This window comes from Corylus avellana, chromosome 4 (assembly GCF_965113065.1).
Source record: "Corylus avellana chromosome 4, dhCorAvel1.hap1.2, whole genome shotgun sequence".
Classification (NCBI taxonomy): Eukaryota; Viridiplantae; Streptophyta; class Magnoliopsida; order Fagales; family Betulaceae; genus Corylus; species Corylus avellana.
In genome coordinates, this window is record NC_142493.1 from 9,250,182 (window position 1) to 9,272,667 (window position 22,486).

General features: G+C 35.5%; 1 protein-coding gene across 2 annotated transcripts; it reads right to left on the minus strand.

Moving 5' to 3' along the window:
* Window positions 1-1,245: 1,245 nt before the first annotated feature.
* MCM9 (minichromosome maintenance 9) lies at window positions 1,246-22,022 on the minus strand. Of its 2 annotated transcripts, XM_059591408.1 has the most exons (20): window positions 21,852-22,022; window positions 21,658-21,760; window positions 21,430-21,529; window positions 21,188-21,326; window positions 20,495-20,561; window positions 19,875-20,049; window positions 15,117-15,216; window positions 14,565-14,662; window positions 14,317-14,382; window positions 13,499-13,591; window positions 13,119-13,235; window positions 11,513-11,585; window positions 8,269-8,335; window positions 5,375-5,456; window positions 5,010-5,131; window positions 4,846-4,913; window positions 3,066-3,175; window positions 2,936-2,983; window positions 2,692-2,844; window positions 1,246-1,652 (listed from the first exon to the last, which is right to left on the minus strand). In XM_059591408.1, exons 1-20 carry the CDS (start codon window positions 21,986-21,988, stop codon window positions 1,591-1,593), a joined length of 1,980 nt encoding a protein of 659 aa, XP_059447391.1. In that variant the 5' UTR covers window positions 21,989-22,022; the 3' UTR covers window positions 1,246-1,590. The 2 variants fall into 2 exon arrangements, with proteins under 2 accessions (XP_059447391.1, XP_059447392.1); XM_059591409.1 differs by lacking the exon at window positions 13,119-13,235.
* Window positions 22,023-22,486: the final 464 nt, after the last annotated feature.

The following is a 22,486-nucleotide window of genomic DNA, read 5'->3' on the forward strand; positions in this document are numbered from 1 at the left end:
TGTTTTAGCTGACAAGTATAAGAAGATAAAGAAAGCTTAAAAGAAAATTGCTGTAGGAAATTAAATAGCAATATGTACATGTGAGGAGTGATTTGCTTAAAACACCAACATTTCAAATCCAACTTGTATTATATATATATATATATAATACAAGTTGGATTTGAAATGTTGGTGTTTTAAGCAAATCACTCCTCAATGTTGGTGTTGATAAGATATATATATATCTTATCAAAAAAAAAAAAATATATATATATATATATATATATAAGGGTAGGCAGTTAGCGATTATTAACCACTTATCTCTACCCCTAAAATTACTAACTGCCCCACCTTAAGCGGTTAGCAATTTTTTTATAACCACTTACAAAATGGTTATATGGTTATAAGCCATTAGTGGTTATTGGACAGTTATAACCGCTCCATTTATACACCCCTATGAGCAGGTGTGAAACTAGGAAGAGGCTTGGAGGCTTCAATCTCCCAAATCTCAAAATGTTTCCCAATTTTCTTTTTTCAAAAAAATAAAAAACTCTTTATAATTCTTTTAAAAATAATATGTTTACCCCAAATTTTTTTTTTTTTTTTAAAATTGTCCTCCCACATCTAAAATTCTAGTTTCGCCTTTGTGCTCGAGGGTATCCAACAAATTGAGGTTGGTTGACGAGGTGCCGAGATGAAGCTTCAATATGCTAGACTTGATGGAAGATACAGGACTTTTGAGTGTTCATCCTGTTGGTGTTCATATGGACCCAAATTAGAAACGTTTGAAAGGTGATAAGAGAGATGATTGGTGATCCTAGCAAATACAGGAGATTGATTGGGAATTGAATTATCTTACTCTCACAAGGCAAGATATCTCTTATGCAGTCAGTGTGGTGAGGCAATTCATGAAAACACCTAAACTTCACATTGAAATGCTATAATTCGTATAATATGATATCTAATAATATTCTCAGCTCATGGTATTTTGTCTAAGAAGATTAGACATCTCATGAGAGAACAAAGCACATTAAAATTGACTGTCATTTCATTCTAGACTAGATAAAATATTGAGTGGAGATATTTCTACACCTTTTATGAAGTCTAAATATCAGCTTGCTGATGTATTTACAAAGTCTCTTTCTCGTAGCCGATTAAAATTTATTTGTTTCAAACTATATATATTCTACAGCTTGAAGAAGAGTGATGGAGTGAATATATGAATTCGTGCAGAATGGTGTAAACTTCCTTAGGGTATGAGGAGTGATATATAAACCTTCTAAAAGAAGGCTAATTGTCCTACTAAGTTGTCCTATACCTGTCAGAATATTCTTGTACAAACATCTATTAATGAAGAAAGGAAAAAGGAGCCAAGTGTGGAAACAGCTCCATTTCACTTTTGTATCATTTTCATAAATTCTCCATTTCACTTTCATAAATTCTATTTTACTTTCAGTATATATCTCAAATGGTGCAATGATACATCCGAATCCAATATATCCCAGTGGATTTTTTTTCGCTACTTTTGGTTAAGCGTAAATAAAGCCTTGCCTGATGTCATGGACTACAAGCCGGTAGGTCGGCTGGGATGCCTCTGCACTTGTTAGTGTTTCATCTGCATAAATCGTCTATTAATCTCAGCTTTCCAAGAATCACCCTCTCTTGCTTGGTATCTAGGGTTTCTCTAGTCAAGGATCAAACATCCATTTAAAACAATACAAAATTTAGAAGACACGAAAAAAAAAAAAAAAAAAAAAAAAAAATTATGGCTGGAACTGTAAAATGCTTGAGCAGTGATGGATTCATCATAATTATTTTTCTCAGTACTAATGCAGATAATAACATAAGAAGACAACATATTCTATGAGAGAGAAGAACAAACAAGTGCTCTAGCTTTACACTCATGGCCCCTGTGTCGCCTATTCCATGACTCAGAAATTTTGTTTAAATCCTAAAATTGTGATTGAATTAATTTTGCAAAATATGAATTTGGCACCTTGAACAGAGTACTTCTAAGTAAAGCTTTGCTATCCTGAAGAAATTTCTTGGTCCCACATCAAGTTGAGAGGTAAGGATTTTTTTTTTTTTTTTTTTGTCAAAAAATAAATAAATAATAACTGGCCAGAGACAAACACCATCTACTGGTCAAGACAGTCAAAAGCATCAGTTCACCACGTTCTAGACTAAATATTTGTCTTAAAAATAAATGTAAGATTGTCTTTCGCGGGATTAACACAAATGATACATTAGGCACCTTTTTCATTGGCATGTTTGCAAGTAGGACTTGACAAACGAGCGGTTATTAACCATTCATAAACGCTAATTGCCACTAACCGTGTAACTGCATGGGTGGGTGGTTGGTTTTTTCCAACTAACCGCCTAAGGCGGTGTGGTTAGTGGTGAAATATCAAAACGATGTTGTTATGGTATAGGGTTTCATAACACCAAAATAAGCCCAAAAGGCCCATACCTGACAGATAATTACCGCAGTATGGTTCAGACATAAATAATTGCTAACCGGTGGTTAGGACAGTTAACCACACCACCCGTGTTACTCAAACTGCTAACTGCTAACCACTACCGCCTGTACAACCCCCTATTTGCAAGCATGTACTAATGTCTTCATGTTTACAGGCAAGCTAAGTTGTTGAGAATTGGTGCATGCATGACTATATGCCTGATTGTGCACACAAAGATAACTGGAAAGGATACATTCCTGATCAGGATTTTCAGCAAAATTGGAGTGCAGGGCATTTCCAACGCTATCTACTATAGCTGAAGTAGTCATGGATGACTCAATACACAAAATGGCTGTGATGGCATCTAGTCGTGTCACCTCATTTCGGAACATCAGTCTTGCATGTGCTGCAACATGATTCAATGCAGAGTCAAACTTGTAAATGACAAAGAAAGGAAGCTGAGATGGGATTATTCTTCCAGATGCAAGGTAATGTACCTTGAGCTAAGCGTATCAAACTCTCCAGCATGCGCACGGTTGTCCTAGCTGCATTAAAGAATTGCACAACCTAACGTGATGCAACAATTCAAAGGCTGACTCAGCAGGGAAGATTTATTTAAAGCCAGACCTGCATTATCAGTTGCGGATTTTCTTTGGAGTTGATAATAGCTTGAAATAACTTTTTCAGCCTCCTTTGTCAGGACCGGTTTGAAGTATCCTTTTACGAAGTGAATATACCTGCAACTTTGAAAAATAATTAACTCATTCTGTCTCTAATACAAAACATAGATTGTGAAGTAACTATGGTTGAAAATAAATCCTTAGATTGAGAAAAGGGACCTGGTAGAGATTCCAATGTTGGTAAGGTAAATTTGATCTAGCATCTTGATTTTGTTAATATATAAATATGCTGTTATGCTTGTCTTTCCGTGTGTGTGTGTGTGTGTGTATTTGTTTTGTGTTGGTCTAGATAAGATTTGAACCGAAGACCTATCAAATCTCATCTCGTCCTTTTACCACCAAAATCAATATTCACAAGCAAACTACAACCAAGAGAAAATATGAATGAGTGAAGTCCAGAAATTAGATTGCATTAACCTGATGTGGAATAAGTAGACGGCAGATTTAATAAAAAGTGCACAGGCATCAGATCCATGATTTCACATATAATGTTCCCATTTGCAGATTTGTATACTACTTATAGACCAGTTTTCAGAATACAGGATTCAACTAGCAAAGAAGATTAAAGGGGTGACCTACTAGCATTGGCAGACTTTGGAAGGTTTTCAAAGTATGGTATGATACTTCCTGGGCAGACAGGAATTCTCCTTAGCAAAGAAGGTCGAGCTATGGTTTTCGATAACAAAAATCAATAATGCCGGGCATATTTCTTCTAGATATCACGTTGAATTTCATGCAATTGTACAAGCAATTATGATGGGGTTACCAATTGTTGAAGGAGAACAAAAAATGTTCTGCACAGTAAGAAGGTATTTATATACATCAATAGCCGTCAGAAGTTCAATCAAAGGCATGCTATGGATTTAGCATCCTACAACACCACTACTTTAAGACACAAGGCAGGGATACCAAATAGGTTTTCATATCCTTCAAGCAAACGAGCTGCTGTCCTTGCCTATGTGCATGGAGAGATATCAAGTTAAATTCTCTTGAGAGATCATAAGCTGAAGACTAGTGTTTGGCCTATTATGCCTGATATTCATGTTAGACAATAAAGTTAACTCAGAGCTTAAGATTACTATCTTTTAGGAAGAGATAAAACAAGGTATTGTCCATTTTATTTGAAATGCAAGTTTACACGTCATCTGAACACTATTTTTGGCCAAGCTTAAAATAAGATGCCACAAAGTACATGGAGACAGCTCAATTCTGTACAAAGGTGTATTTGTTCTGGCTATACAAGCATTCCTGTTCTTTCCACCCAATGGAAAACAACTACAGGTACTTATATTTGTTCTTCCAACACAGAATCCATTCCCTCTCATGATGGATGCAGATCAGTTCTCAAAGATAGATCATTTTATTGCTTAAAAGAACACCATGGCTGCTCATGTTATTCGATGCTAAAAGAAGATGCTGAAACTTACTATTTACTTGAGGCAGGGAAGAAGATAAATTGGCACTTCCTCAATTTAGTTTTATCCCATCCTGAACTTGAGGTAAGACCCATCAAGAAGTTACCCTTAGAAAGCTAGTGCCTTGAAAATTCAACCCTAACACAACTTCAAAGGTAGAAAACTGAAATTGAACTAAAAAAATCTAAGTTGCAACTTGCTAAACCCATTTAAGTAGCAGCCAATATCTAACCAAATACCCACACACATCTATAGTCTTTACATAGCTTAGAAACTATGGTATTCAGAGGTGCTAATTCTTTGACATTTTACCTCTGCAGCATAGGAAATGGCCAGATATTTGCTAGATCCTCATCATGCTTGTCTTTATCTGATTCACCCTGCACATTAGTTTCATAAAAAGATCAAGACCTCTAATCATTTACATACTTGATGACACCACAGGAGCCAGTTGCATAATCTGAGGAGCACTTTACCTCAGCAAGAATATGAGATGAAACAACTGCATCCCATTCAGGATTCTTTGTATCCAAGAGGACAAGGACTATATCAAATCTGCTCAATAATGGACCAGAGAGCGTAGTATTGACAGACAGAGCTAGATCACGTTAAGGAAGACGAAAATGGGAATGATGGAAACTTCAAAGAAAGCCTGTTCTCAAAGAACCAATATTTAGGAAGACCAAGTACGCTAATCTTTCGTATTTACCTCCTGTACCAAATGATGCAAGAAAATAGAAAATCATAGCTGCCTCATTATAAAGCTAGACTGTAGCTTGCACAATCAACAGTAATCTGAAAAGTAAATCAAACTATCATACATTCAGAAGCAAAGGGATACATTGAGCAGGATCGTAATGTCCCTTGGGATTCGTTGCACCAAATACGATTGTCCTAGTGCTGAGAGTCGTTACAAGACCAGCCTGAAGAGAGTGAGAAGGTAATTGAGCAGCCAGGCTTCTACCAAGCATCCAATAGAGCACAATACAAATTAATTAATCCCACTAATTAAGAACTGAAATTCTATCTTGATGAAGTTTAAAGTACTAAACAAAATAAAAACCAATGAAGAAAGACAACCATCTCAGTCATAAGGACATGGACACGGGTTGCATACCATATTATTATACACCAATGGAACAAATATTAATAAAACAATACACAAATTTTTTTTGATAAGTAATCAGAGAATTTTATAAAACAATACACAAATAAGACAGGGACATCCACTAAATAGGCATTCTATGATTAAATATTGCATTTCATATTTAATTGTATCCCATATGTCTTTGCTAGGAGTGTTTATTTTAACCGAGCTCTGCCCGCTGACCCGCTTTTGACCCATGCGGGTCAAATTCCGACAAGGGAAGATCGGGAGGCAAAAGAGATTTTAGATTTCTGACCAAGTCAGGTCGGAATGCGGAAGAGGGAAAATTCTACTTTAAATTACATTAAATTAAAAACAATACATCTAAAACAGCGTCATTTTGTACCACCAAAAACGATGCCATTTGGAGAGGTGTATAAAGCCATTGCTTCTCTGAAACCCTACGACCCAAAATGCCTTTCAGTTTTGTCTCAAATCTCTCCCTTCATCTTCCCTGCTCCAGCCTCCAAGTCCAAGCCTCCAAAAGACCTATGTCTAGAAGCTTCTGCCCCCATCTCAGGACCATTCTCATTGTTGTTTACCCCTTCTTGCTCTATAATCACTCTCTCAAACTCAATCTCTCTTAATCTCTTCTCTCAATCTTCATCTTCTTTTTGTATATAAATAATGTAAATTTATTAAAAACGCAGAAAAGCGCAACCCTAGTACATGGAAAGTTTACAACAGAACCTCTAAAGTATAGAAAAAAGAACAAAATTCCAAAAACTCAGAAAAATTAGAAACAAACAAACTATTCTATGCTACTCTCCATCTTCATCTTCGAAGACGTTCTCGTCTCTTCTTCTTCGTCTCGAAGACAAAGAACGATGATGTCATTCGTCGTCTTCTGATCATCTCCATCTCAAAGACACTAAAGTCAAAACGAGCCCAGCCCCTCTTTCACCTTCTGCCCAGTTCCGCCACCAACTTGGTGGAGGTAGAAAGTGGCAAAAATGTCCTCCGCCGAAAGAATCTCAGTGTTATTTCCGGCATTTCTGCAACTGACGGAGGTGGAGACGGAAAATCCATTTCCACCTCCATCTCTTCCACCCAACCCTAGTCTTTGCACTCCAATCTTCTTAAAGTTTTTCTTAATTATCGCATTATTTTGTGTCAATAGACTGGTTTCCCTCAAGTGCTAACTGCATGTTTGGCCTGAATCATCATGTTTTGGCATGCGCCATGTTTAAAAGTTTCTAAAGTTCTGGTAATGACCACAAAAAATGCAACAAGTCCAAGAATGTTGGAGTCTTGAGTGCAACATGGCAAAAGAACCTGATAAAAGAGTCAATGCCATAAATGTTTTTTTGATAAGTATGTCAATGCCATAAATGTTTCCTTCATCAATTCTAACCTTAAGAGTACAACAGTCATATCTCAACACAAAAAAGCAGAACTAACCTTTTTGTTTTCTTTTAATAAGTCAGAAAGCAGAACTAACCTTAAGAAAAAACTTTCACTTTTAATTTAAAGATGCTGTTTGGGACTAATTAATAACTATGGGACAGCTATGTATAATAAAAAATCGACATGCTCTCCAACAGCATGTTCTAGATCGGTAAATCCAAAATTCTAGAGTTCTTGAAACCCAAACACACTGTTGTTGTCAAGGCATCTAGGGAGCCCTCTAGAAATTCAGGCTTCTTAATCAAAGACATCAAAGGCAAATATATCTAATGTTATATACAGAAGCATAAATGGTGATGAAACATTTTTGAATTACCCTACATATCTTTTATAATGCCAAAACTACATATACGGCATAGTATTCATGACTACTCCACAGGGAGACTCAAGGCTTGATCATTTTTTTTCTTTTCTATACTCCCACTTATTCTAGCCATATTTTTCATATTTTTCCTCCTTTATTTAAAAAAAAAAAAAAAAAATAGGCTCCCTTCTGATGGGCCCCTTCTGCTCTTTTTTGTCCCTATCTAACCTTCTCTCCCACGCACACCTCTCTCTAGTTCTATTGGAAATTTAAGATTTACAAATCTCATCCACTTCTCTCTCTCTCTCTCTCTCTCTCTCTCTCTCAATATGTTTAATTTATTTTTAATTCGTACTAGTGATTTTATATAACAAAATTTATTTTTAATTCAAACTTCAGATTTATTTCAATTTTCTGTATATTTAGTGATAAACTAAGAACCCTAATTCAAATGTATATTTCAAACTTCAGATTTATTTCAATTTTATGTATATTTAGTGATAAACTAAGAACCCTAATTCAATTACATTTGAACGAGAGAAAAGAACTTGTGTGTGTGTGTGTGTGCGCATTCTTTAGTTCCTTTGTTTAACTCAAACCAATAATACTAATCCACCACATCTGGAAAAGGATTGTTCTACCCTTTACGAAACATCTGCAGTAATATTTACAACATTCAGAGGGCAAGAGCTAAATCTCTATAAAATTCAGTGACAACTAGAAGAGCCAAGAAATTAATCGGGTGTTGTCAACTCATACTTAAACTGGATGGTGCTTACTCTAAGCTTAAATGCCAAACATGAAGACTACTTTGCCACAATTGATGTAGAGCTTTTGATAAATTATTATAACATGTTACTAAAACTAGATATTTGACCTTGGCAACACTTATGGTCTGCTGCTCCATGGCTTCATGTATGGTTGACCGGTCATGTTCTCTCATGCTGTCAAACAAAATTCAAGTTAGTTTTACATTAAATGCCCAAAGCAAGAGAACCATAAATCATGTTGGTGAACCAAGTGATGCAAGGCAACAAGAAGTCAATTTTATTTTAATTTAATTTAATTTAATTTTTAGAGTTAAGGATAAATATGTAAGTTTATAGTTCTGTGTATGAGCTGTACTATTTTATCTATTAGGTCTTATTTTGGGTTTATTATGCTACTGGGTTTTATTTCTGGGTTTCACTAAGGAGTCCAAGTCCATTAGGGTTAAGCATTAGGCGCCTATGAATAAGGATGTAAGATTTTTTTCTATGATGATGATGATTAAATGAAGAACAATTTACAGCAACGATTGCTCTTGAGGATTGTGTGATGCAAGCCTTTCTTTAAGGTATAATGCCGAGGAACCTTAAGTGTGATCTTAGAAAAACTAGGTGCGATGCCTTAGGTCTGTCTTTCTACATCTATCTTTTCTCTTTTCCTTTTGAATTCCAGCACTGTTATTTCCTTTCAAAATCCTTAAAATTTAGATTTATTCTTTTCCTAAAATCCCAATCTTCAACACCTAAAACCACACAACCCCATAAGGTCCACAAAATAGAAAGTACTATTAACATTGTTCACAAAGCACTGTTTACAGGAACTGTTCACACAATATTTATTCAACATCAGTTTTTGTATTAGACCTTATTGTCCCACGTCAGTTTGGTATCAAAGTGAGGAGCCTCATGATGTTTTCACAAAGTGAAAGATCTTATAATAATAGATTGACTTGGGAAAGAGGTAAATTGCTTCTTAAAGGAGGGATTTTTCTACAATATCTTCAAGATGATCTTATTGATCAGTTTTATACATTTCAACAAGATCATTTGCGTGTGATTGATTGAGCAAGAAAACACAAGGATTTATTTGTTAATTGTGGAATAATTGAAAATGAACGTATGACTTGCTTGATTAAGAAGCGGGCTGAGATTTGCAATTAAAGAAAAGATGTCCATGTGTATTTCGAAGGAGAAACGGGTACCAAATATTTTACCAAGAGATGAATACCATAATGATGTGGAGCTTATTCATTGCAGAGGATCAAAACAATTAATCAAGGGAAATGCTATAGGTACCAATGAATAAACTCCACATCATTCTGATACCCATCTCTTGGTAAAAAATTTGGTACCCATAGCATTTTTCATTTCAAAGATCTTGAAGAAGTCATTCATATGGCTCTCGAGTGGGAAAAATTCATGAAGGTTTTGAAATCCAACAAAAAAGTGAAAGAAGCCTCAGTTTATAAACCGCAACAAGAAGTTGAAAAGTTGAAGGCCGTAGTGTTGATTGTGAAGAAGGTTCCCAATGTGACGACTCAAGGAAAACACTAACATATTACTTCTATTAGTCCAAAATAACTAGTCAATTTACAATTGGGGCTCATTAAAATCACTTATAAATCAATCTTACCTAATAAGGAGCCAATGTAGAACTTAATACCCATGAACATTTTTATAATCCATTGACTCAATACAAGCAATTCATCTTCTTAATGTAGGACTAACTTGTCAAGATGTCACAATCTCACCCACTTAAATCCCCAACATGCTTGCCAGTGCCCATGTCTTGCAGTGCTCCAATACCACATGGTGTTACTAGGTTTCTCTAATACCATTTGAAGCAACATAGTGAAAGCACCAATCACATATGCGTCATCACTCCAAAAAGACTAGTATAGTTACAATTAAGATCTCTAGAATTGCTTATCAATCTCAGTCTCACCTAGTAAGGAACCAATGTAGACTTTGCACCCATGAACATCTTTATAATCCACCTACTCAACGTAGGCAATTCATCTTCCCAATATGGGACTAACTTTCTCGGGTGTCACATTCAAATTTCTTGACAAGGAAAAATTTAATAACAAAGGCAAAAAAGAGGAGGTTAAAAATCCTATTGTAGTAATAGACACCACCAAACCAGCTTTTGATCAGCCTACAAAAGTGCCTAGAGTACCAGTTGATTTGTTCAAGGACTCCACTGATGTTTCTTTGAAAGATTTGCAAAAGTTCTTGCCCCTTATGCGTCAACACTCAACTGATTTAGTTAAAGAAATAAGGTCTCTATTGAGTAACAAAAAACATCCCAAGTTGGAGATGAAAAAGGATAAGCTCTTGTCAAAAGAAGGCAAGGAAAACGTAGGGTCAGAATCAAAGGAAGGTATGATAACTGACAAATATACTGATAAGCTATCATTAAGTCATGAATTAGAAGAATGGAAACCAGCCTTGGCTATTATTTCCAATGAAATTAAAGTTGAAACAAAAGAAGATCTCGTGATGAAAGAAAACTTTAAAGAGTTAGGAACTAAGGATGAAACTGATATTGAACAAATTGAGGGAAAGGAAGATGACATATCAGCTACTAATCAGGCCCCTTAGAGTGCACAAAAGGATGAAAAACCCCAATTTGTGAGTGCTTCATGTTAGTCAGAATGATACCACTTCAGATATCTATCAAAACTTCAGCTCTGATACTAAAATTTCTAATCAAAAATAAATTCTCCCTGTTAGACTCAACTAGTGTGTGTCGGAAATTAGCCACTTGACTCTTCTTCAGCTCAGCTCAGTGGTTGAACGATCTGTCATAATTCCAAGTTTGTTGTTTCCATTTATTCAAGAAGAAATATAAGAAGCCATAAACTTTCCCACTTGAATCCCTGAAATTACACTTTCTAGTCCTACATTGACGTGTTAATCTAAAATATGGATAAACATAGCATTTGCAGTTTTGCATTTTGTTTGAATTGTAATTCTCGGAAAGGAACTAGCTGCCACTGCCATGAACTCCCGAAGAATAGTGTTATACCATTTCTTATGAAATCCAAAGCGATTAATCACAATCTAGGACCTTTCATCTTCCAAATCTGAATTACTCCAACCACCACTCCCCTATGAATGGTCTCACCGACCAAGAGTCACTTTTTGAATTAGATCATCAAAATTAAACACACTAAGCCAATGGTCCTATACACCTTTGTTGACATCATCCTCAGATTTATAATCAATGATGACAACACAAGTAAATATCGTATAGGAAGGTGAAAAACATATATATTGCATATCTTAAGTGAAGTTCTAAATGGATAAAGGATAAAAGGAGTTTTTTCATGCTGACACTCGTTTGCTTACCTATCAAATTCATCTATACAACAAATCCCTCCGTCTGCAAGAACAAGTGCTCCAGCTTCCAACATCCACTCTCCTAGGAATTTGATATACATGATTTATTAATGTAAAGAAGAACCCGGGAATATGATGCACCAATACGGATATGATACGATACAAGCACGGCATAAATTCTCAAAAAATTTAGGATGCAACACATGTAGGTATGCTTTAAGAGACTATTATATAACTAAATATTTTTTGAAGTACATACTACGATAATTTTAGTTTAGAATAAAAATAATGAACGTCAAAAGGCATAAAATATACAAATAATAATTACTATCTAGGTTTCATATTCATAGAAAATTGAGACCTGTTATTTCTCCATCTCCCATGTGGGTCCTACAGATCTAATGACTAATTTGATAAAAAAGATGGATGGAGATGGAGATAGCATTTCTCTAGAAAATTTAGAAGTATGAAGGTTTTACTTTCTAAAACACCAGACCATGTTAAAACCCCTTTTTCCTTGAGAAAATTCAATATATGCCCTCAAAAAATATGTGGCACATTCATCCTGAATCTGTCATATTTGAGTCATATCCATGATACAAAATTACATTTTTGATTTATCTATATGCATTAATACATATTCTGGTGTACTCATATTGGATACATATTGGATATATATCAGATATAAGTAGGCTGGCTATTTGTGAGTATCAGTGCTTCCTAGATAGAGGATAAAAAGGTGGAAGGCCAAAGTACATAGATGTCAAAAACAATTCCTTCAGTTAATGACAAAAGCTGTTAGGTAATGCCTAGAAGAGATCCATTAATAAAAGAAAGGAACAGATTAAGGCAAAATTGAACTAAATCCACTTGACGTACTGGTTATCAAACAAATGAGTACAATATAAGCACAACCTTAGCTAGAATTATACCTAAAAATTTAAGTGCTAGTAAACAAGATTGTCTGAAAAGCTAAAGTTGTGTTGGGCCAACAACATATATCAATTTGGCACTAACCAAACCCCTTACTGTCCAGGCCATGCAGGAGAAGCTTGAACAGAATGCATATAAACATGAACCAAAACAATACGAGAATCCTAAGGTTCAACTACAGGATCTCTTAAAAGACAATCTTTGGGACCAAGTTGAGCATATAGGGTTCACTAGAAAAAGAGAAATGTAAATAATAAAATTAGTCGGAGCAAAAGAGCTATGATGAGAAAAAGGGAACCAACATCATAAATTCACTTTACTATTCAACTCATGCATAGGATGTTTTCAATGCATCTTCAAGTAAGCAGGAGAAGTATCACGTCAATAATGAGCCTAGCATTGGCACAGCTCCTAATTAGAAGTATACGATGCACCTAATTTTTTGATCTTAACATTTTGTGTATAAATGATTTGTACAGTATCAATTTTCATAATGATTATTTAGGAGAGGAGTGAAAAAATTAAACCACATGAACAATGTAAGAAAAAAAAATTATAAGTAATGAATGCATACTATATCATTAAAAGCGGAAGAACAGAAATCAATGAAACAACAAAAATTGTTGTAGATATTGTTAAACTTCTGAAAGAAGGATTAAGGTAGAGGCAATATGTATATTACCTCCATCCTTGACTGCAGTGACAGTCAATCCAGCACTAGTGCTTCCTAACCCAGTAGTGATAACAGAGCGATTGCTCAATTTTGCAGCAAATTTTAAGAACTGAGACTTGCCAGTACCTGTGAGATATATCCAGTAATGTTTACTTCATATTTTATCAAGCGAATTTCTAAAAATTCAACTATTTGTCAAGATCCTCTCAGCATCTCCACAAAAAAAGGAGTTTAGACATCCACAAATACATACAAGTGTATATGCATATTTATACATACACATATATATAGACAGAAAGTAACAGTGAGAGAGAGAGAGAGAGAGAGAGAGGGAGGGAATCACATATTTGTGAACAAAAGTAAAAAGTCACAACGAATAAAACTGTTACCTGGATCACCAACCAGAAGCAAATGAGACTCTCCTCGAACCTTTGTCCCACTAGCATCAACATGTTGCACACCTCCAATAAGTGTTAATGCAACTAAATTGAAGAAAGAAAGGTAAATGTGATAAATAAAGTAAACAATCATGAATTACTAAGATAGAAAAGGAAACAACACGGAATGCTTTTTTTTCACTTTCCTATCATATCACCAAAACTTTTATACTTAAAAAGTTGGGGAAAATTCACTTTATGCCCCTGAAGTTTGAAGTATTTTTCAATTTGAACCCCAATGTTTAAAAATTTGCAATACACCGCCCTAATGTTTCAAAAATTTTCAATTAACACCTTCTGTTACTAATTGCCGTCTAAGTACACGGAAATTGCCGGCATAGGAGCAGGTGAGAGGCATTTGCTCCTTTTCTTTTTCACTCCAACACCCACACGACATCCAAAAGGGGTTGACGAGAAATCAAAACAGACGTTGGGTTTTAATGAGGGGCAATTACGTTATTTCACTAGCTAGTTTGGGTGCAAAATTGGAAGACACAGCATAACAATCCCACGTGAGACGCACGTGATGTCATTTCCGTCTACTTAGACAGCAATTAGTAATGGAGGGTGTTAATTGCAAATTTTTGAAACATTAGTGGGGTACATTGCAAATTTTTAAACATTGGGGTTCAAATTGAAAAATACCTCAAATTTTAGGAGGGATAAAGTGAATTTTCCCCTAAAAGGTTTTGAACCCAAACCATGAACTGTAATTTCAAATTGTAGAACAAATAAATAAGTATGGAAAGAGATATGGGATGACGGCAAACCTGCAAGCTTCACAGTAAAGAGTCCAAAAACTTGTGGGCAAATACCTTGCAGAATGGCATTTCTCCCTGGGTAAATATTAAGAATATCTGAAGTTACACCAGTAACAACATACTGAAGCACATAAAATAATCTCACAAGATGCTACTAAAGAGAATGAAAAGGAAATATTCAATATATCCTTGGTATGAAAAACATTGATGGTCAACAGAGATGAATTCATTAGGTACATATGATCAACAATTTTTACCTTTTAACGGGGTACCTTCGTAATCTGACCAGAACTGCTTGAATTTCATAATAACATCATCAGGTATATCAATGACTGACTTCAGCTCATTGGTTCTCCTAAAAAGCCAAATGAATTTTCACAGAAAAAACAAATAAGACCAAGTATTATAGTTTTTCCTTGCATAAAATTCAGAATAACTGACTAGATTCATTAGCATAAGATAGCATTCTGCTGCAAAAGCACCAGAAGTGTGCACCATTTAACAAGCTGAAATGCACGTTTTACCTTTCTTATTTCTTCCACCTCTACTACTAAACACTACCAAGTATTATAGTTTTCCCTTGCATAAAATTCAGAATAACTGACTAGATTCATTTGCATAAGATAGCATTCTGCTGCAAAAGCACCAGAAGTGTGCACTATTTAACAAGCTGAAATGCACTTTTTACCTTTCTTATTTCTTCCACCTCTACTACTAAAGAAAGAGTTAGACAAAAGAAGTCCTTGAGTTCTACATAAGTGCTATTATATCTTTTGAAAATTAAAACCAATAAGAACTATGAGACATACCTAACATGATTAGCAATTAGTATGGGATCAAGGTCACATCGCACGCCTTTTAATTCTGGAGACCACCTTGCCGTTAGGATCCCAGTAGCGATCACATCATCTAAACCAAAACAAAATTAATTAAACAATCCAATGCATAATGTTCAAAGTGTAGCATTGGTCAACAGCTAGTGAATAAGTAAGAAGGCAACCATAAATATCTTTAGATCCGTTTCCAATATAACGTCAAAGTTTCAAGTTTCAAATAGCTCTTTAAGGTATGTGGGGCACAATAAGAATGACGAATAAAGTAAGAGAAGAAGGGATTTAGATAAAAATAAGTAATGTCTAACTTAAATTCTATGTGTGTGCTGTATGATATTATTTCAGTAATAAAGGAAATATCGAACCTAATAATAATACTAAAAACACCTAAAAGACTGATATATATATATATATATATATATATATATATATATATATATATATGAGTGCTGAGACGTTCACGTGAAGAGGAGGCCTGAAATCATCATACGTGATGCATATAAAAGATCGGTTTATTGTTGGTATATATGCTACATCCAATATTTTTGTATTCGTGTTTTCTTCATACGGAGGACCCACATGCAACATCAATTTGAGACAATCTTTATATTATTTAAACAATTTTTCATTTGAGTTGATGAGTTGGAGAGGTTCGGATGGACGTCGTGACACTTTTGGAAGTTTGGAGGTTGCGTCCGTTCTATTTAATGTGGTCTATTTGGAGAGGAATGCACGAAAGTTTGAAGATAGAGAGACTTCGGTGAGACAGCTGAAAAAGATTATATTCAACTCCGTTTACACATGTATAGCAACACTTAATTGTTTGTATTTTTCTAGATTTGCTGGGTTTTTGAACTTTTGTTATTTTTGTCCTGAATACGGGGGTTCTCTTGCGTGCTTCAAGCATACTAGTGTTCTTTGCGCCATTTTAATGAGATTAAATTACTTATCGAACAGAAAAAAATTGAGTCGATGGTCCAAGTTATTTGTTTTTGTATTCAGCTACAGAATTCTAATCAATGACTTTTTAATGGTGTTAGGACTATTTTCCTAGTTAATTAAATCAGCCTTTTACGTTAGCTATTTCCATCTTGAAGAGTTCTAATCACAATAGGAAAAGGTAATGTCCAAGAGTCTTGTAAATAAACCTCACTGTACTCAGAGAAATCAGACTTGGATAATGAAATATTTAATACTAGAGCTTTTAGGAAAGAGTGCAGGGTACTCTCTCTCTCTCTCAGCTAGAGAACAGCCCCTTGAACCTCTTTTTCTTCCCTCTTTGCAACCCAAATCAAACAACTTTGCTTACATTAGCCAACAAATAATCGATCAAAACAAGCATTAAATGTCCTGTTATTTTGCTGCTGCCTTGAAAATCCTGCAACCTGACTCTTTTTCAAGAATCACTGTCTTGGACTTAAAATCATATCTTTCCCAGGCATAATTCAGTCTACAAACACTAGCCCCTTCTACTATAATAGCTGCCCCAAAACCACAATATTATTTATGTACATGATAGAGTCAAAATGAAATTGTTCTCTGAAAGTTTAAACTTTTGCAGCCATTGCTGACTCCATCCTAAATCGCTTGTCCAATTTTATGGATATCCATGAGATCATCTATATTGAAAAAGTCAATGAGCAGAATTTTATCACTTTCAAATATATGACTCTCTATATTGAAGTAATAATCATGAAAGTTCCAATCTTTCTGGTAGTTTTGACAAGTTTGTGGAGGTAGTTTTAAAATTTATTTATTTATTTATTAGCTGGTTCTGAATATATTAATTTATGTTCCAAGTTTGGACTATGAAAGGTGGACAAATAGTCTGGGAGGGATATCTTTATCATGGTGTTGGAGAAAGATAAAACAACCAATTACTCTAAAAGCTTAAATTGTTCAAATAGTGTATATTGTGTATCTTGATATTATAACTTTTAACCAGTTATTAGTTATCTCAAAAGAATAAGCTAATAGGAAAAGGTAAATTTAATCACTTAATCAAGATTTTAACACTCTCCCCCTCCTCGCCAACACGTGTAGGCTTAAATTCCCTTTTAATAGGTGAAGCCCAACACGTGGAATATTTAATTTATATAGGGGGTAAATTGACAGAGTCAAGGTTCGATCCCAAGACCTTTGACTCTAATACCATGTCAAGAGGTTTGCAGCAAGAAGTTTAGAGGGAGAAGAGGAGGCTGATCCTATATTATTCAGCTCGTTGTTAACCTACTACAAACATCCTAATATATAGGATTAGGGAAATATCACAATGACCAAAATACCCCCAAACCCTAATGACTTAGGGCTCATTTGGGTGTGCGAATTTTTTCTATTCTACTCAACTGAACTCAAAATTGTGAGTATTGAGGAGAAAAAAAGAGTTGAGATTATGTTTGGGTTATTTGAGGAATATAATAGATAATAATAATACTTGGGGGTAGCCGAGCCACCCTCTGGGGGGGAATCGGCCACCCCGAGACTCTTATGGATGGTCCAGCCACCACTCCTAATTTTCTTGATTTTTAAATTTTTTTTATTAGTTGGCTTAAAAAAATATTGAGTAAAGTTGAAAAAATTTGCGTTGAGTTGAGTTAGTGGTGCCAAATCAACCTGAAAAAAGAGAAAAATAAAAAATAAAAAATTGAGATAAGTTGGGAAGGATGAGCTTCCCAAACAAGCCCTTACTAACCCTAATAACTTTTCTAACACTCCCCCTCAAGCTGGAACATATAAATCCAACTTGGAAGGAACAAGCAAACAAAAAACACATAGAAAAACATACTCTGACACTCCCCCTCAAGCTAGAACAACTTGGAGCATACAATACAAAGACTAATAAATACAAAAATAACAAGAAAATTTGCTAAAACTTCAACACCGGTCAAAAACTCGCCGAAAACTGCAACGAGTAGTCGGATCTCGCCGAAAAACACAAAGGCCGATAAGATCTCACCGCAAAACACCAAGGCAGGTAGAATCTCGTAGGAAAACAACAACCGATCGGAAACCACCGCACAACACCAAGGCCGGTCAAATCTCGATAACTAACAATCAACAACCAAGATTTGGTCGGATCTCACCGCAAAATAGCAAGGCCGGTAGAATCTCGCTGGAAACTTGCCGGTGACGACCAAAAACGCCGGAAAACTGCCGGAGACCACCATAACTTGCCGGAAACACCTCAGAACACCACAGAGGTTGCCGGAGAACTCAAAAAACACTATTAAACGCCACAAATACGCCAAAGACGATTGGACAGTGTTGGGAAACACCACAAAAGGCTGCTGGAGACTTAGAAATTGCCAATAATTTTCAAATTTCACTAGAAAACCACCAAGCGCCACTGCACAAGGCACAACAACAACCAACCACCATGAAAACGCATGGTAAACGAATTTTTTTCTTTTTCCACTGAAGATTTTTTCTGGTTACTATAGACTATAGTCAGCTCTTTTAGAGCTTTATGAAGGCACTGTCCATGTGGGCTAAGCCCACATGGACAGTGCTACCACCAACGAGAGAAAACCAAACAAAAGGATTACCCAAGAATTGAAACACACTCTAATATTATATTAAATTACTAGCTATCCCAAAAACTTAAGCTAATAGGAAGAGGTGAACTTAAGGGGAATCATTTCAAGGCCCTAAATTACCAAGCGATTTGACAAGCCTCCAAACTTCAAAACCTCTCAATTTGAACCCCTGAACTTTCAACTGCAGTCAATTTGAACCCCTCCATTAGATTTAGCCGTTAACTTCTAACAGAAATACCTAAAAAAACCAAAATATCCCTGATTTTTGTTTTTTTTTTAAATAAAAAAAAAAAGCCAGAGAATCCTTGGAATTAAGGGTAAATTTGAAATTTTATAAAAAAAATCAGAGGTATAAACGTCATTGTCTCGCTTTTAATGTTTAAAATCTAACGGAGGAGTTCAACTTAACTGCAATTGAAAGTTCAGGGGTTCAAATTGAGAGGTTTTGAAGTTTTGGGACTTGTCAAATCGCGTGGTAATTTAGGGATCTAAAGTGAAATTATCCTAAATTTAATCACTTAATCAATACTTTAACATAACCAAACACAGAAATTCAATCCAAACAGACTCATTAAAGAATCTTGAGCAATCGAACCAAAATAGCCCAGAACCTCCATTAGATGAAGTGCCAAACAACAACATCCACGTTTTTCACTTCATCTCAAGATGGTGAAAAGTTATCAAATATGTTATAGTCAGTTCAAATAAAGCAACACCAGAAGCTATTTTTTGCTTAAATTTCTAATACATATTCTGCCTCAGAGGACCACAAGTCCCAACCTATGGTGAGCTTGGGCCACAGGTAGCTGATTCAGGCCTCAAAATGAGATCTTACTGCCAAGAAACCAAACAGAGTTTCCTAATTTGCAGCCAAAAAATGTAATAGAAAATAATCCTGTAAGTTAAGAGCTTCCTCCATCCATCCCAGTATATCTTCTACATAAAGTGGTAAAATCATAATGAAGCCTTATCCTATACCATCAGTAAAGCTGGTTGAATGCACGATTCAAGCTTCAATTTCTTATTTTAATGACAATAAAGAAGAATACTGTTTTTTATCCAATTCACTGTTCATAAGAACTAGAACTGGTCTCATTTTAGTTGAAGTGCCTTTAAAGATACAACTGGATATTGGTATTGCTAGGAGTAGGAAGTAACTTAGGAGAAAAATGAAAAAAAGCATCCCAGAATTTGGTACCTCCAGCTTTAACAACGTCAACAAGATCATCCTTCAATATGATAGGAATTGAACGAGGAATGGCCCCAACACCCAACACCTGTGTGTTTTCTTGGATTTTGATTTCCTGATAATCATGGCGTATTATAGAATCTTCTAATTCCTCGAACTTTCTGCCTTGACAGGCTTTAGACCTCTGCATTAAAGACAATGGATAAGTCATCAAACTCCAAAAGTATAACTGGATAAGACAGCCAAGCCATACATACATCAAAGAGCCAATTAATGCCTTACTGCAAATATAAGAAAGTAAAAAATGAAAAGAGATTAAATTCATCAAAATGATAATAAAGTAGAAACAGAAGAGGAAAAAAAAATCCAAATTTTATCATTCAACTCATAAACTTCCATCTAAACGAACATGAAAATCAAAGATGGCATCCTAAAGATTTAGCTGCAGATTAAACAAATTCTGCAAATAGCCCAACTACATACCATAGGTGGTGCTTTAATCATATTACATATAGGCATATGAGATCATCTCATTGTTGCTGCTACAGCGTATGTTTCTCAAACCTTTCACATGATACATAGGTAAAATAATGTGAAACATAACCTGAGATTGAGTACAAAAAATATACCTTAGATGGGCAAAATGATGGTAGTGATATTGAGTTTCTAGCTTCCAGCTCAGGATAAACTAGGAATCTGCAGAAAAAAAGTGAGGTGAAACAGCGAGAGCTTTGTTTGTATCGTATAAAAGTAATATATATAAGAAATAGGATTAAAGTGGATTAATTTTGAAATGTGAAATGTGCCACAACAATTCAGAGTAAGTTCCCTAGCTTGGACAGGACATTTAGTCCATGTCGCTATTCCTGGATCCAGGGAGAAAAAACATCATTGACAATAATCAGGTTAAAATCTTATGCAAACTACTATGGCCTAAAGCAGGCACCTCCCAGTGGATTAGATAAAAGGAATGTTAGTCTCGTACCATTAAATACACTCTAGATAGATGTAAAATAATGTCATCGACTAGAATATGTCATTCTGAAAATTTCAAGGAAAAAGTGACAAAATTGCATGACTACAGATCTCTAAATCATGTATTCCATAAGTGCTGGAGCTTGGAGTAGTTCATGTTTCTATATCGTAACTCTCTTTCCTTTGCAAAGTTTAAGAAGAAACTAAGTTGGCAATGTAGGTTGCTTTATTTTTTGCAGTCCTATTCATAAGCATGCGAGTACACTAAGCAAATTAACACACCAAAAATTTACTAGTGCAATATGTATATGCTTATGTGCCACAAAAGTAACCAAAACAAGACCCACTTGTGATTGCATTTCTTGCATATATACCATCTCTCCCCTTCATACATCTTGATTGCTCCGGACCGAATCACCGTCCCTTTGAGAGTAAGAAGAATCCCGCGATGCTTCACTCTGACGCTTCCAATGCTCGGAAAAGTCTCTACCACAGCCACACACACACACATCAAACTAACAGTCCCGAATTAACCCACTAAGCATAGAATTGAAACAAATCCGAGAGCTTGATGAGAAGGAAAGCAAACCAGGAAATTCGAGCGGGGAACCACAGATGTTTATACGAACATGAATGAATTTCTTCTCAATCCCACTTTCGCAACCTTTCAAATCCCCCAAAACAATTCTCTACATACACCAGCAACACCCACCCCCACATCAAATACGCCATTTCAAGAACTTTCTTCAAAAAAAACAATGGCTATATACACGCTTTTACATAAAAATCTAAACAATTTTGCATAGAAATTGCATACATGAGCCCAAACAGCAGCATCATCGAAAAACCGCAGGTGCTCGGTGGGTTGGGAGAAGACCGATTGCGCGAGAGGTGGGTCGTCTTCCAGTAGCTCTGCAAAACTAAAAAGTACAGAGAATGAGAGAGTTTAGAGAAAGACAGTAGAAGAAAATGATGAGTTTTGAAAAGGGGCTTTCATAAGTGTATATATACTCGACGTAGAGAGGGTAGTGAAGGTTGGGATCGGGGGAGAGAGCGATGGAGCGGAGCTCGTGGGAGTGGCGGCGAATGAGGAAGGCCGCCAGAGCCTTGACTTGAGGGGCAGAGTTGTCGATTTCATGGGAGGCCATGGCCGTGACCTGTGATAGCCAGAGGAAAGCTCAAGCCGGGTTTGGGCGGGACAATGCTCTTGAGAACAACTTAAGGGTCAAATACCTTTTTGCCCCTAGTGGTTTAGCAACTTTATTTTTGTCTTTTAGGGTTTTTTTTTCTAATTTTATAATATTTTAAATTTTTAAATTTTTATTTTGTATTTTTAATTAGAAATACTAGGGGTCAATAAGTTCTTCATATTTGGCACATATTCCCTTACAATCAACCATTGTATTTGTAATTAATATATGGACACGTGTCGATTTTTTAATGGTGTTAACGTGGCTTTCCATCAAATTTTGGATGAAATTTAAACGGAGGTACCATCTCCGTTTTCATGTAAACCTGAGGTACCTTCTATAATAAAAACTAAATCCTAGAGGGCAAAAAATAAAGTTATTAAAGCACAAGGAGCAAAAAGTTATTTAACCTTAAATACAACTAACCGCCTAAACTATTAGTTATTTCCAAAAAGT

Excerpts from the sequence above, each read along its gene's own strand:
- MCM9 (XM_059591408.1), bottom strand. The coding sequence starts at position 21,988 with ATGGCCTCCCATGAAATCGACAACTCTGCCCCTCAAGTCAAGGCTCTG. Across the intron at positions 14,383-14,564 it reads CGAAGGTACCCCGTTAAAAG|GGAGAAATGCCATTCTGCAA; the intron begins GTAAAAATTGTT and ends ATATTTACCCAG. Across the intron at positions 5,132-5,374 it reads ACATTACGATCCTGCTCAAT|CTCTGTCTGTCAATACTACG; the intron begins GTATCCCTTTGC and ends AACGTGATCTAG.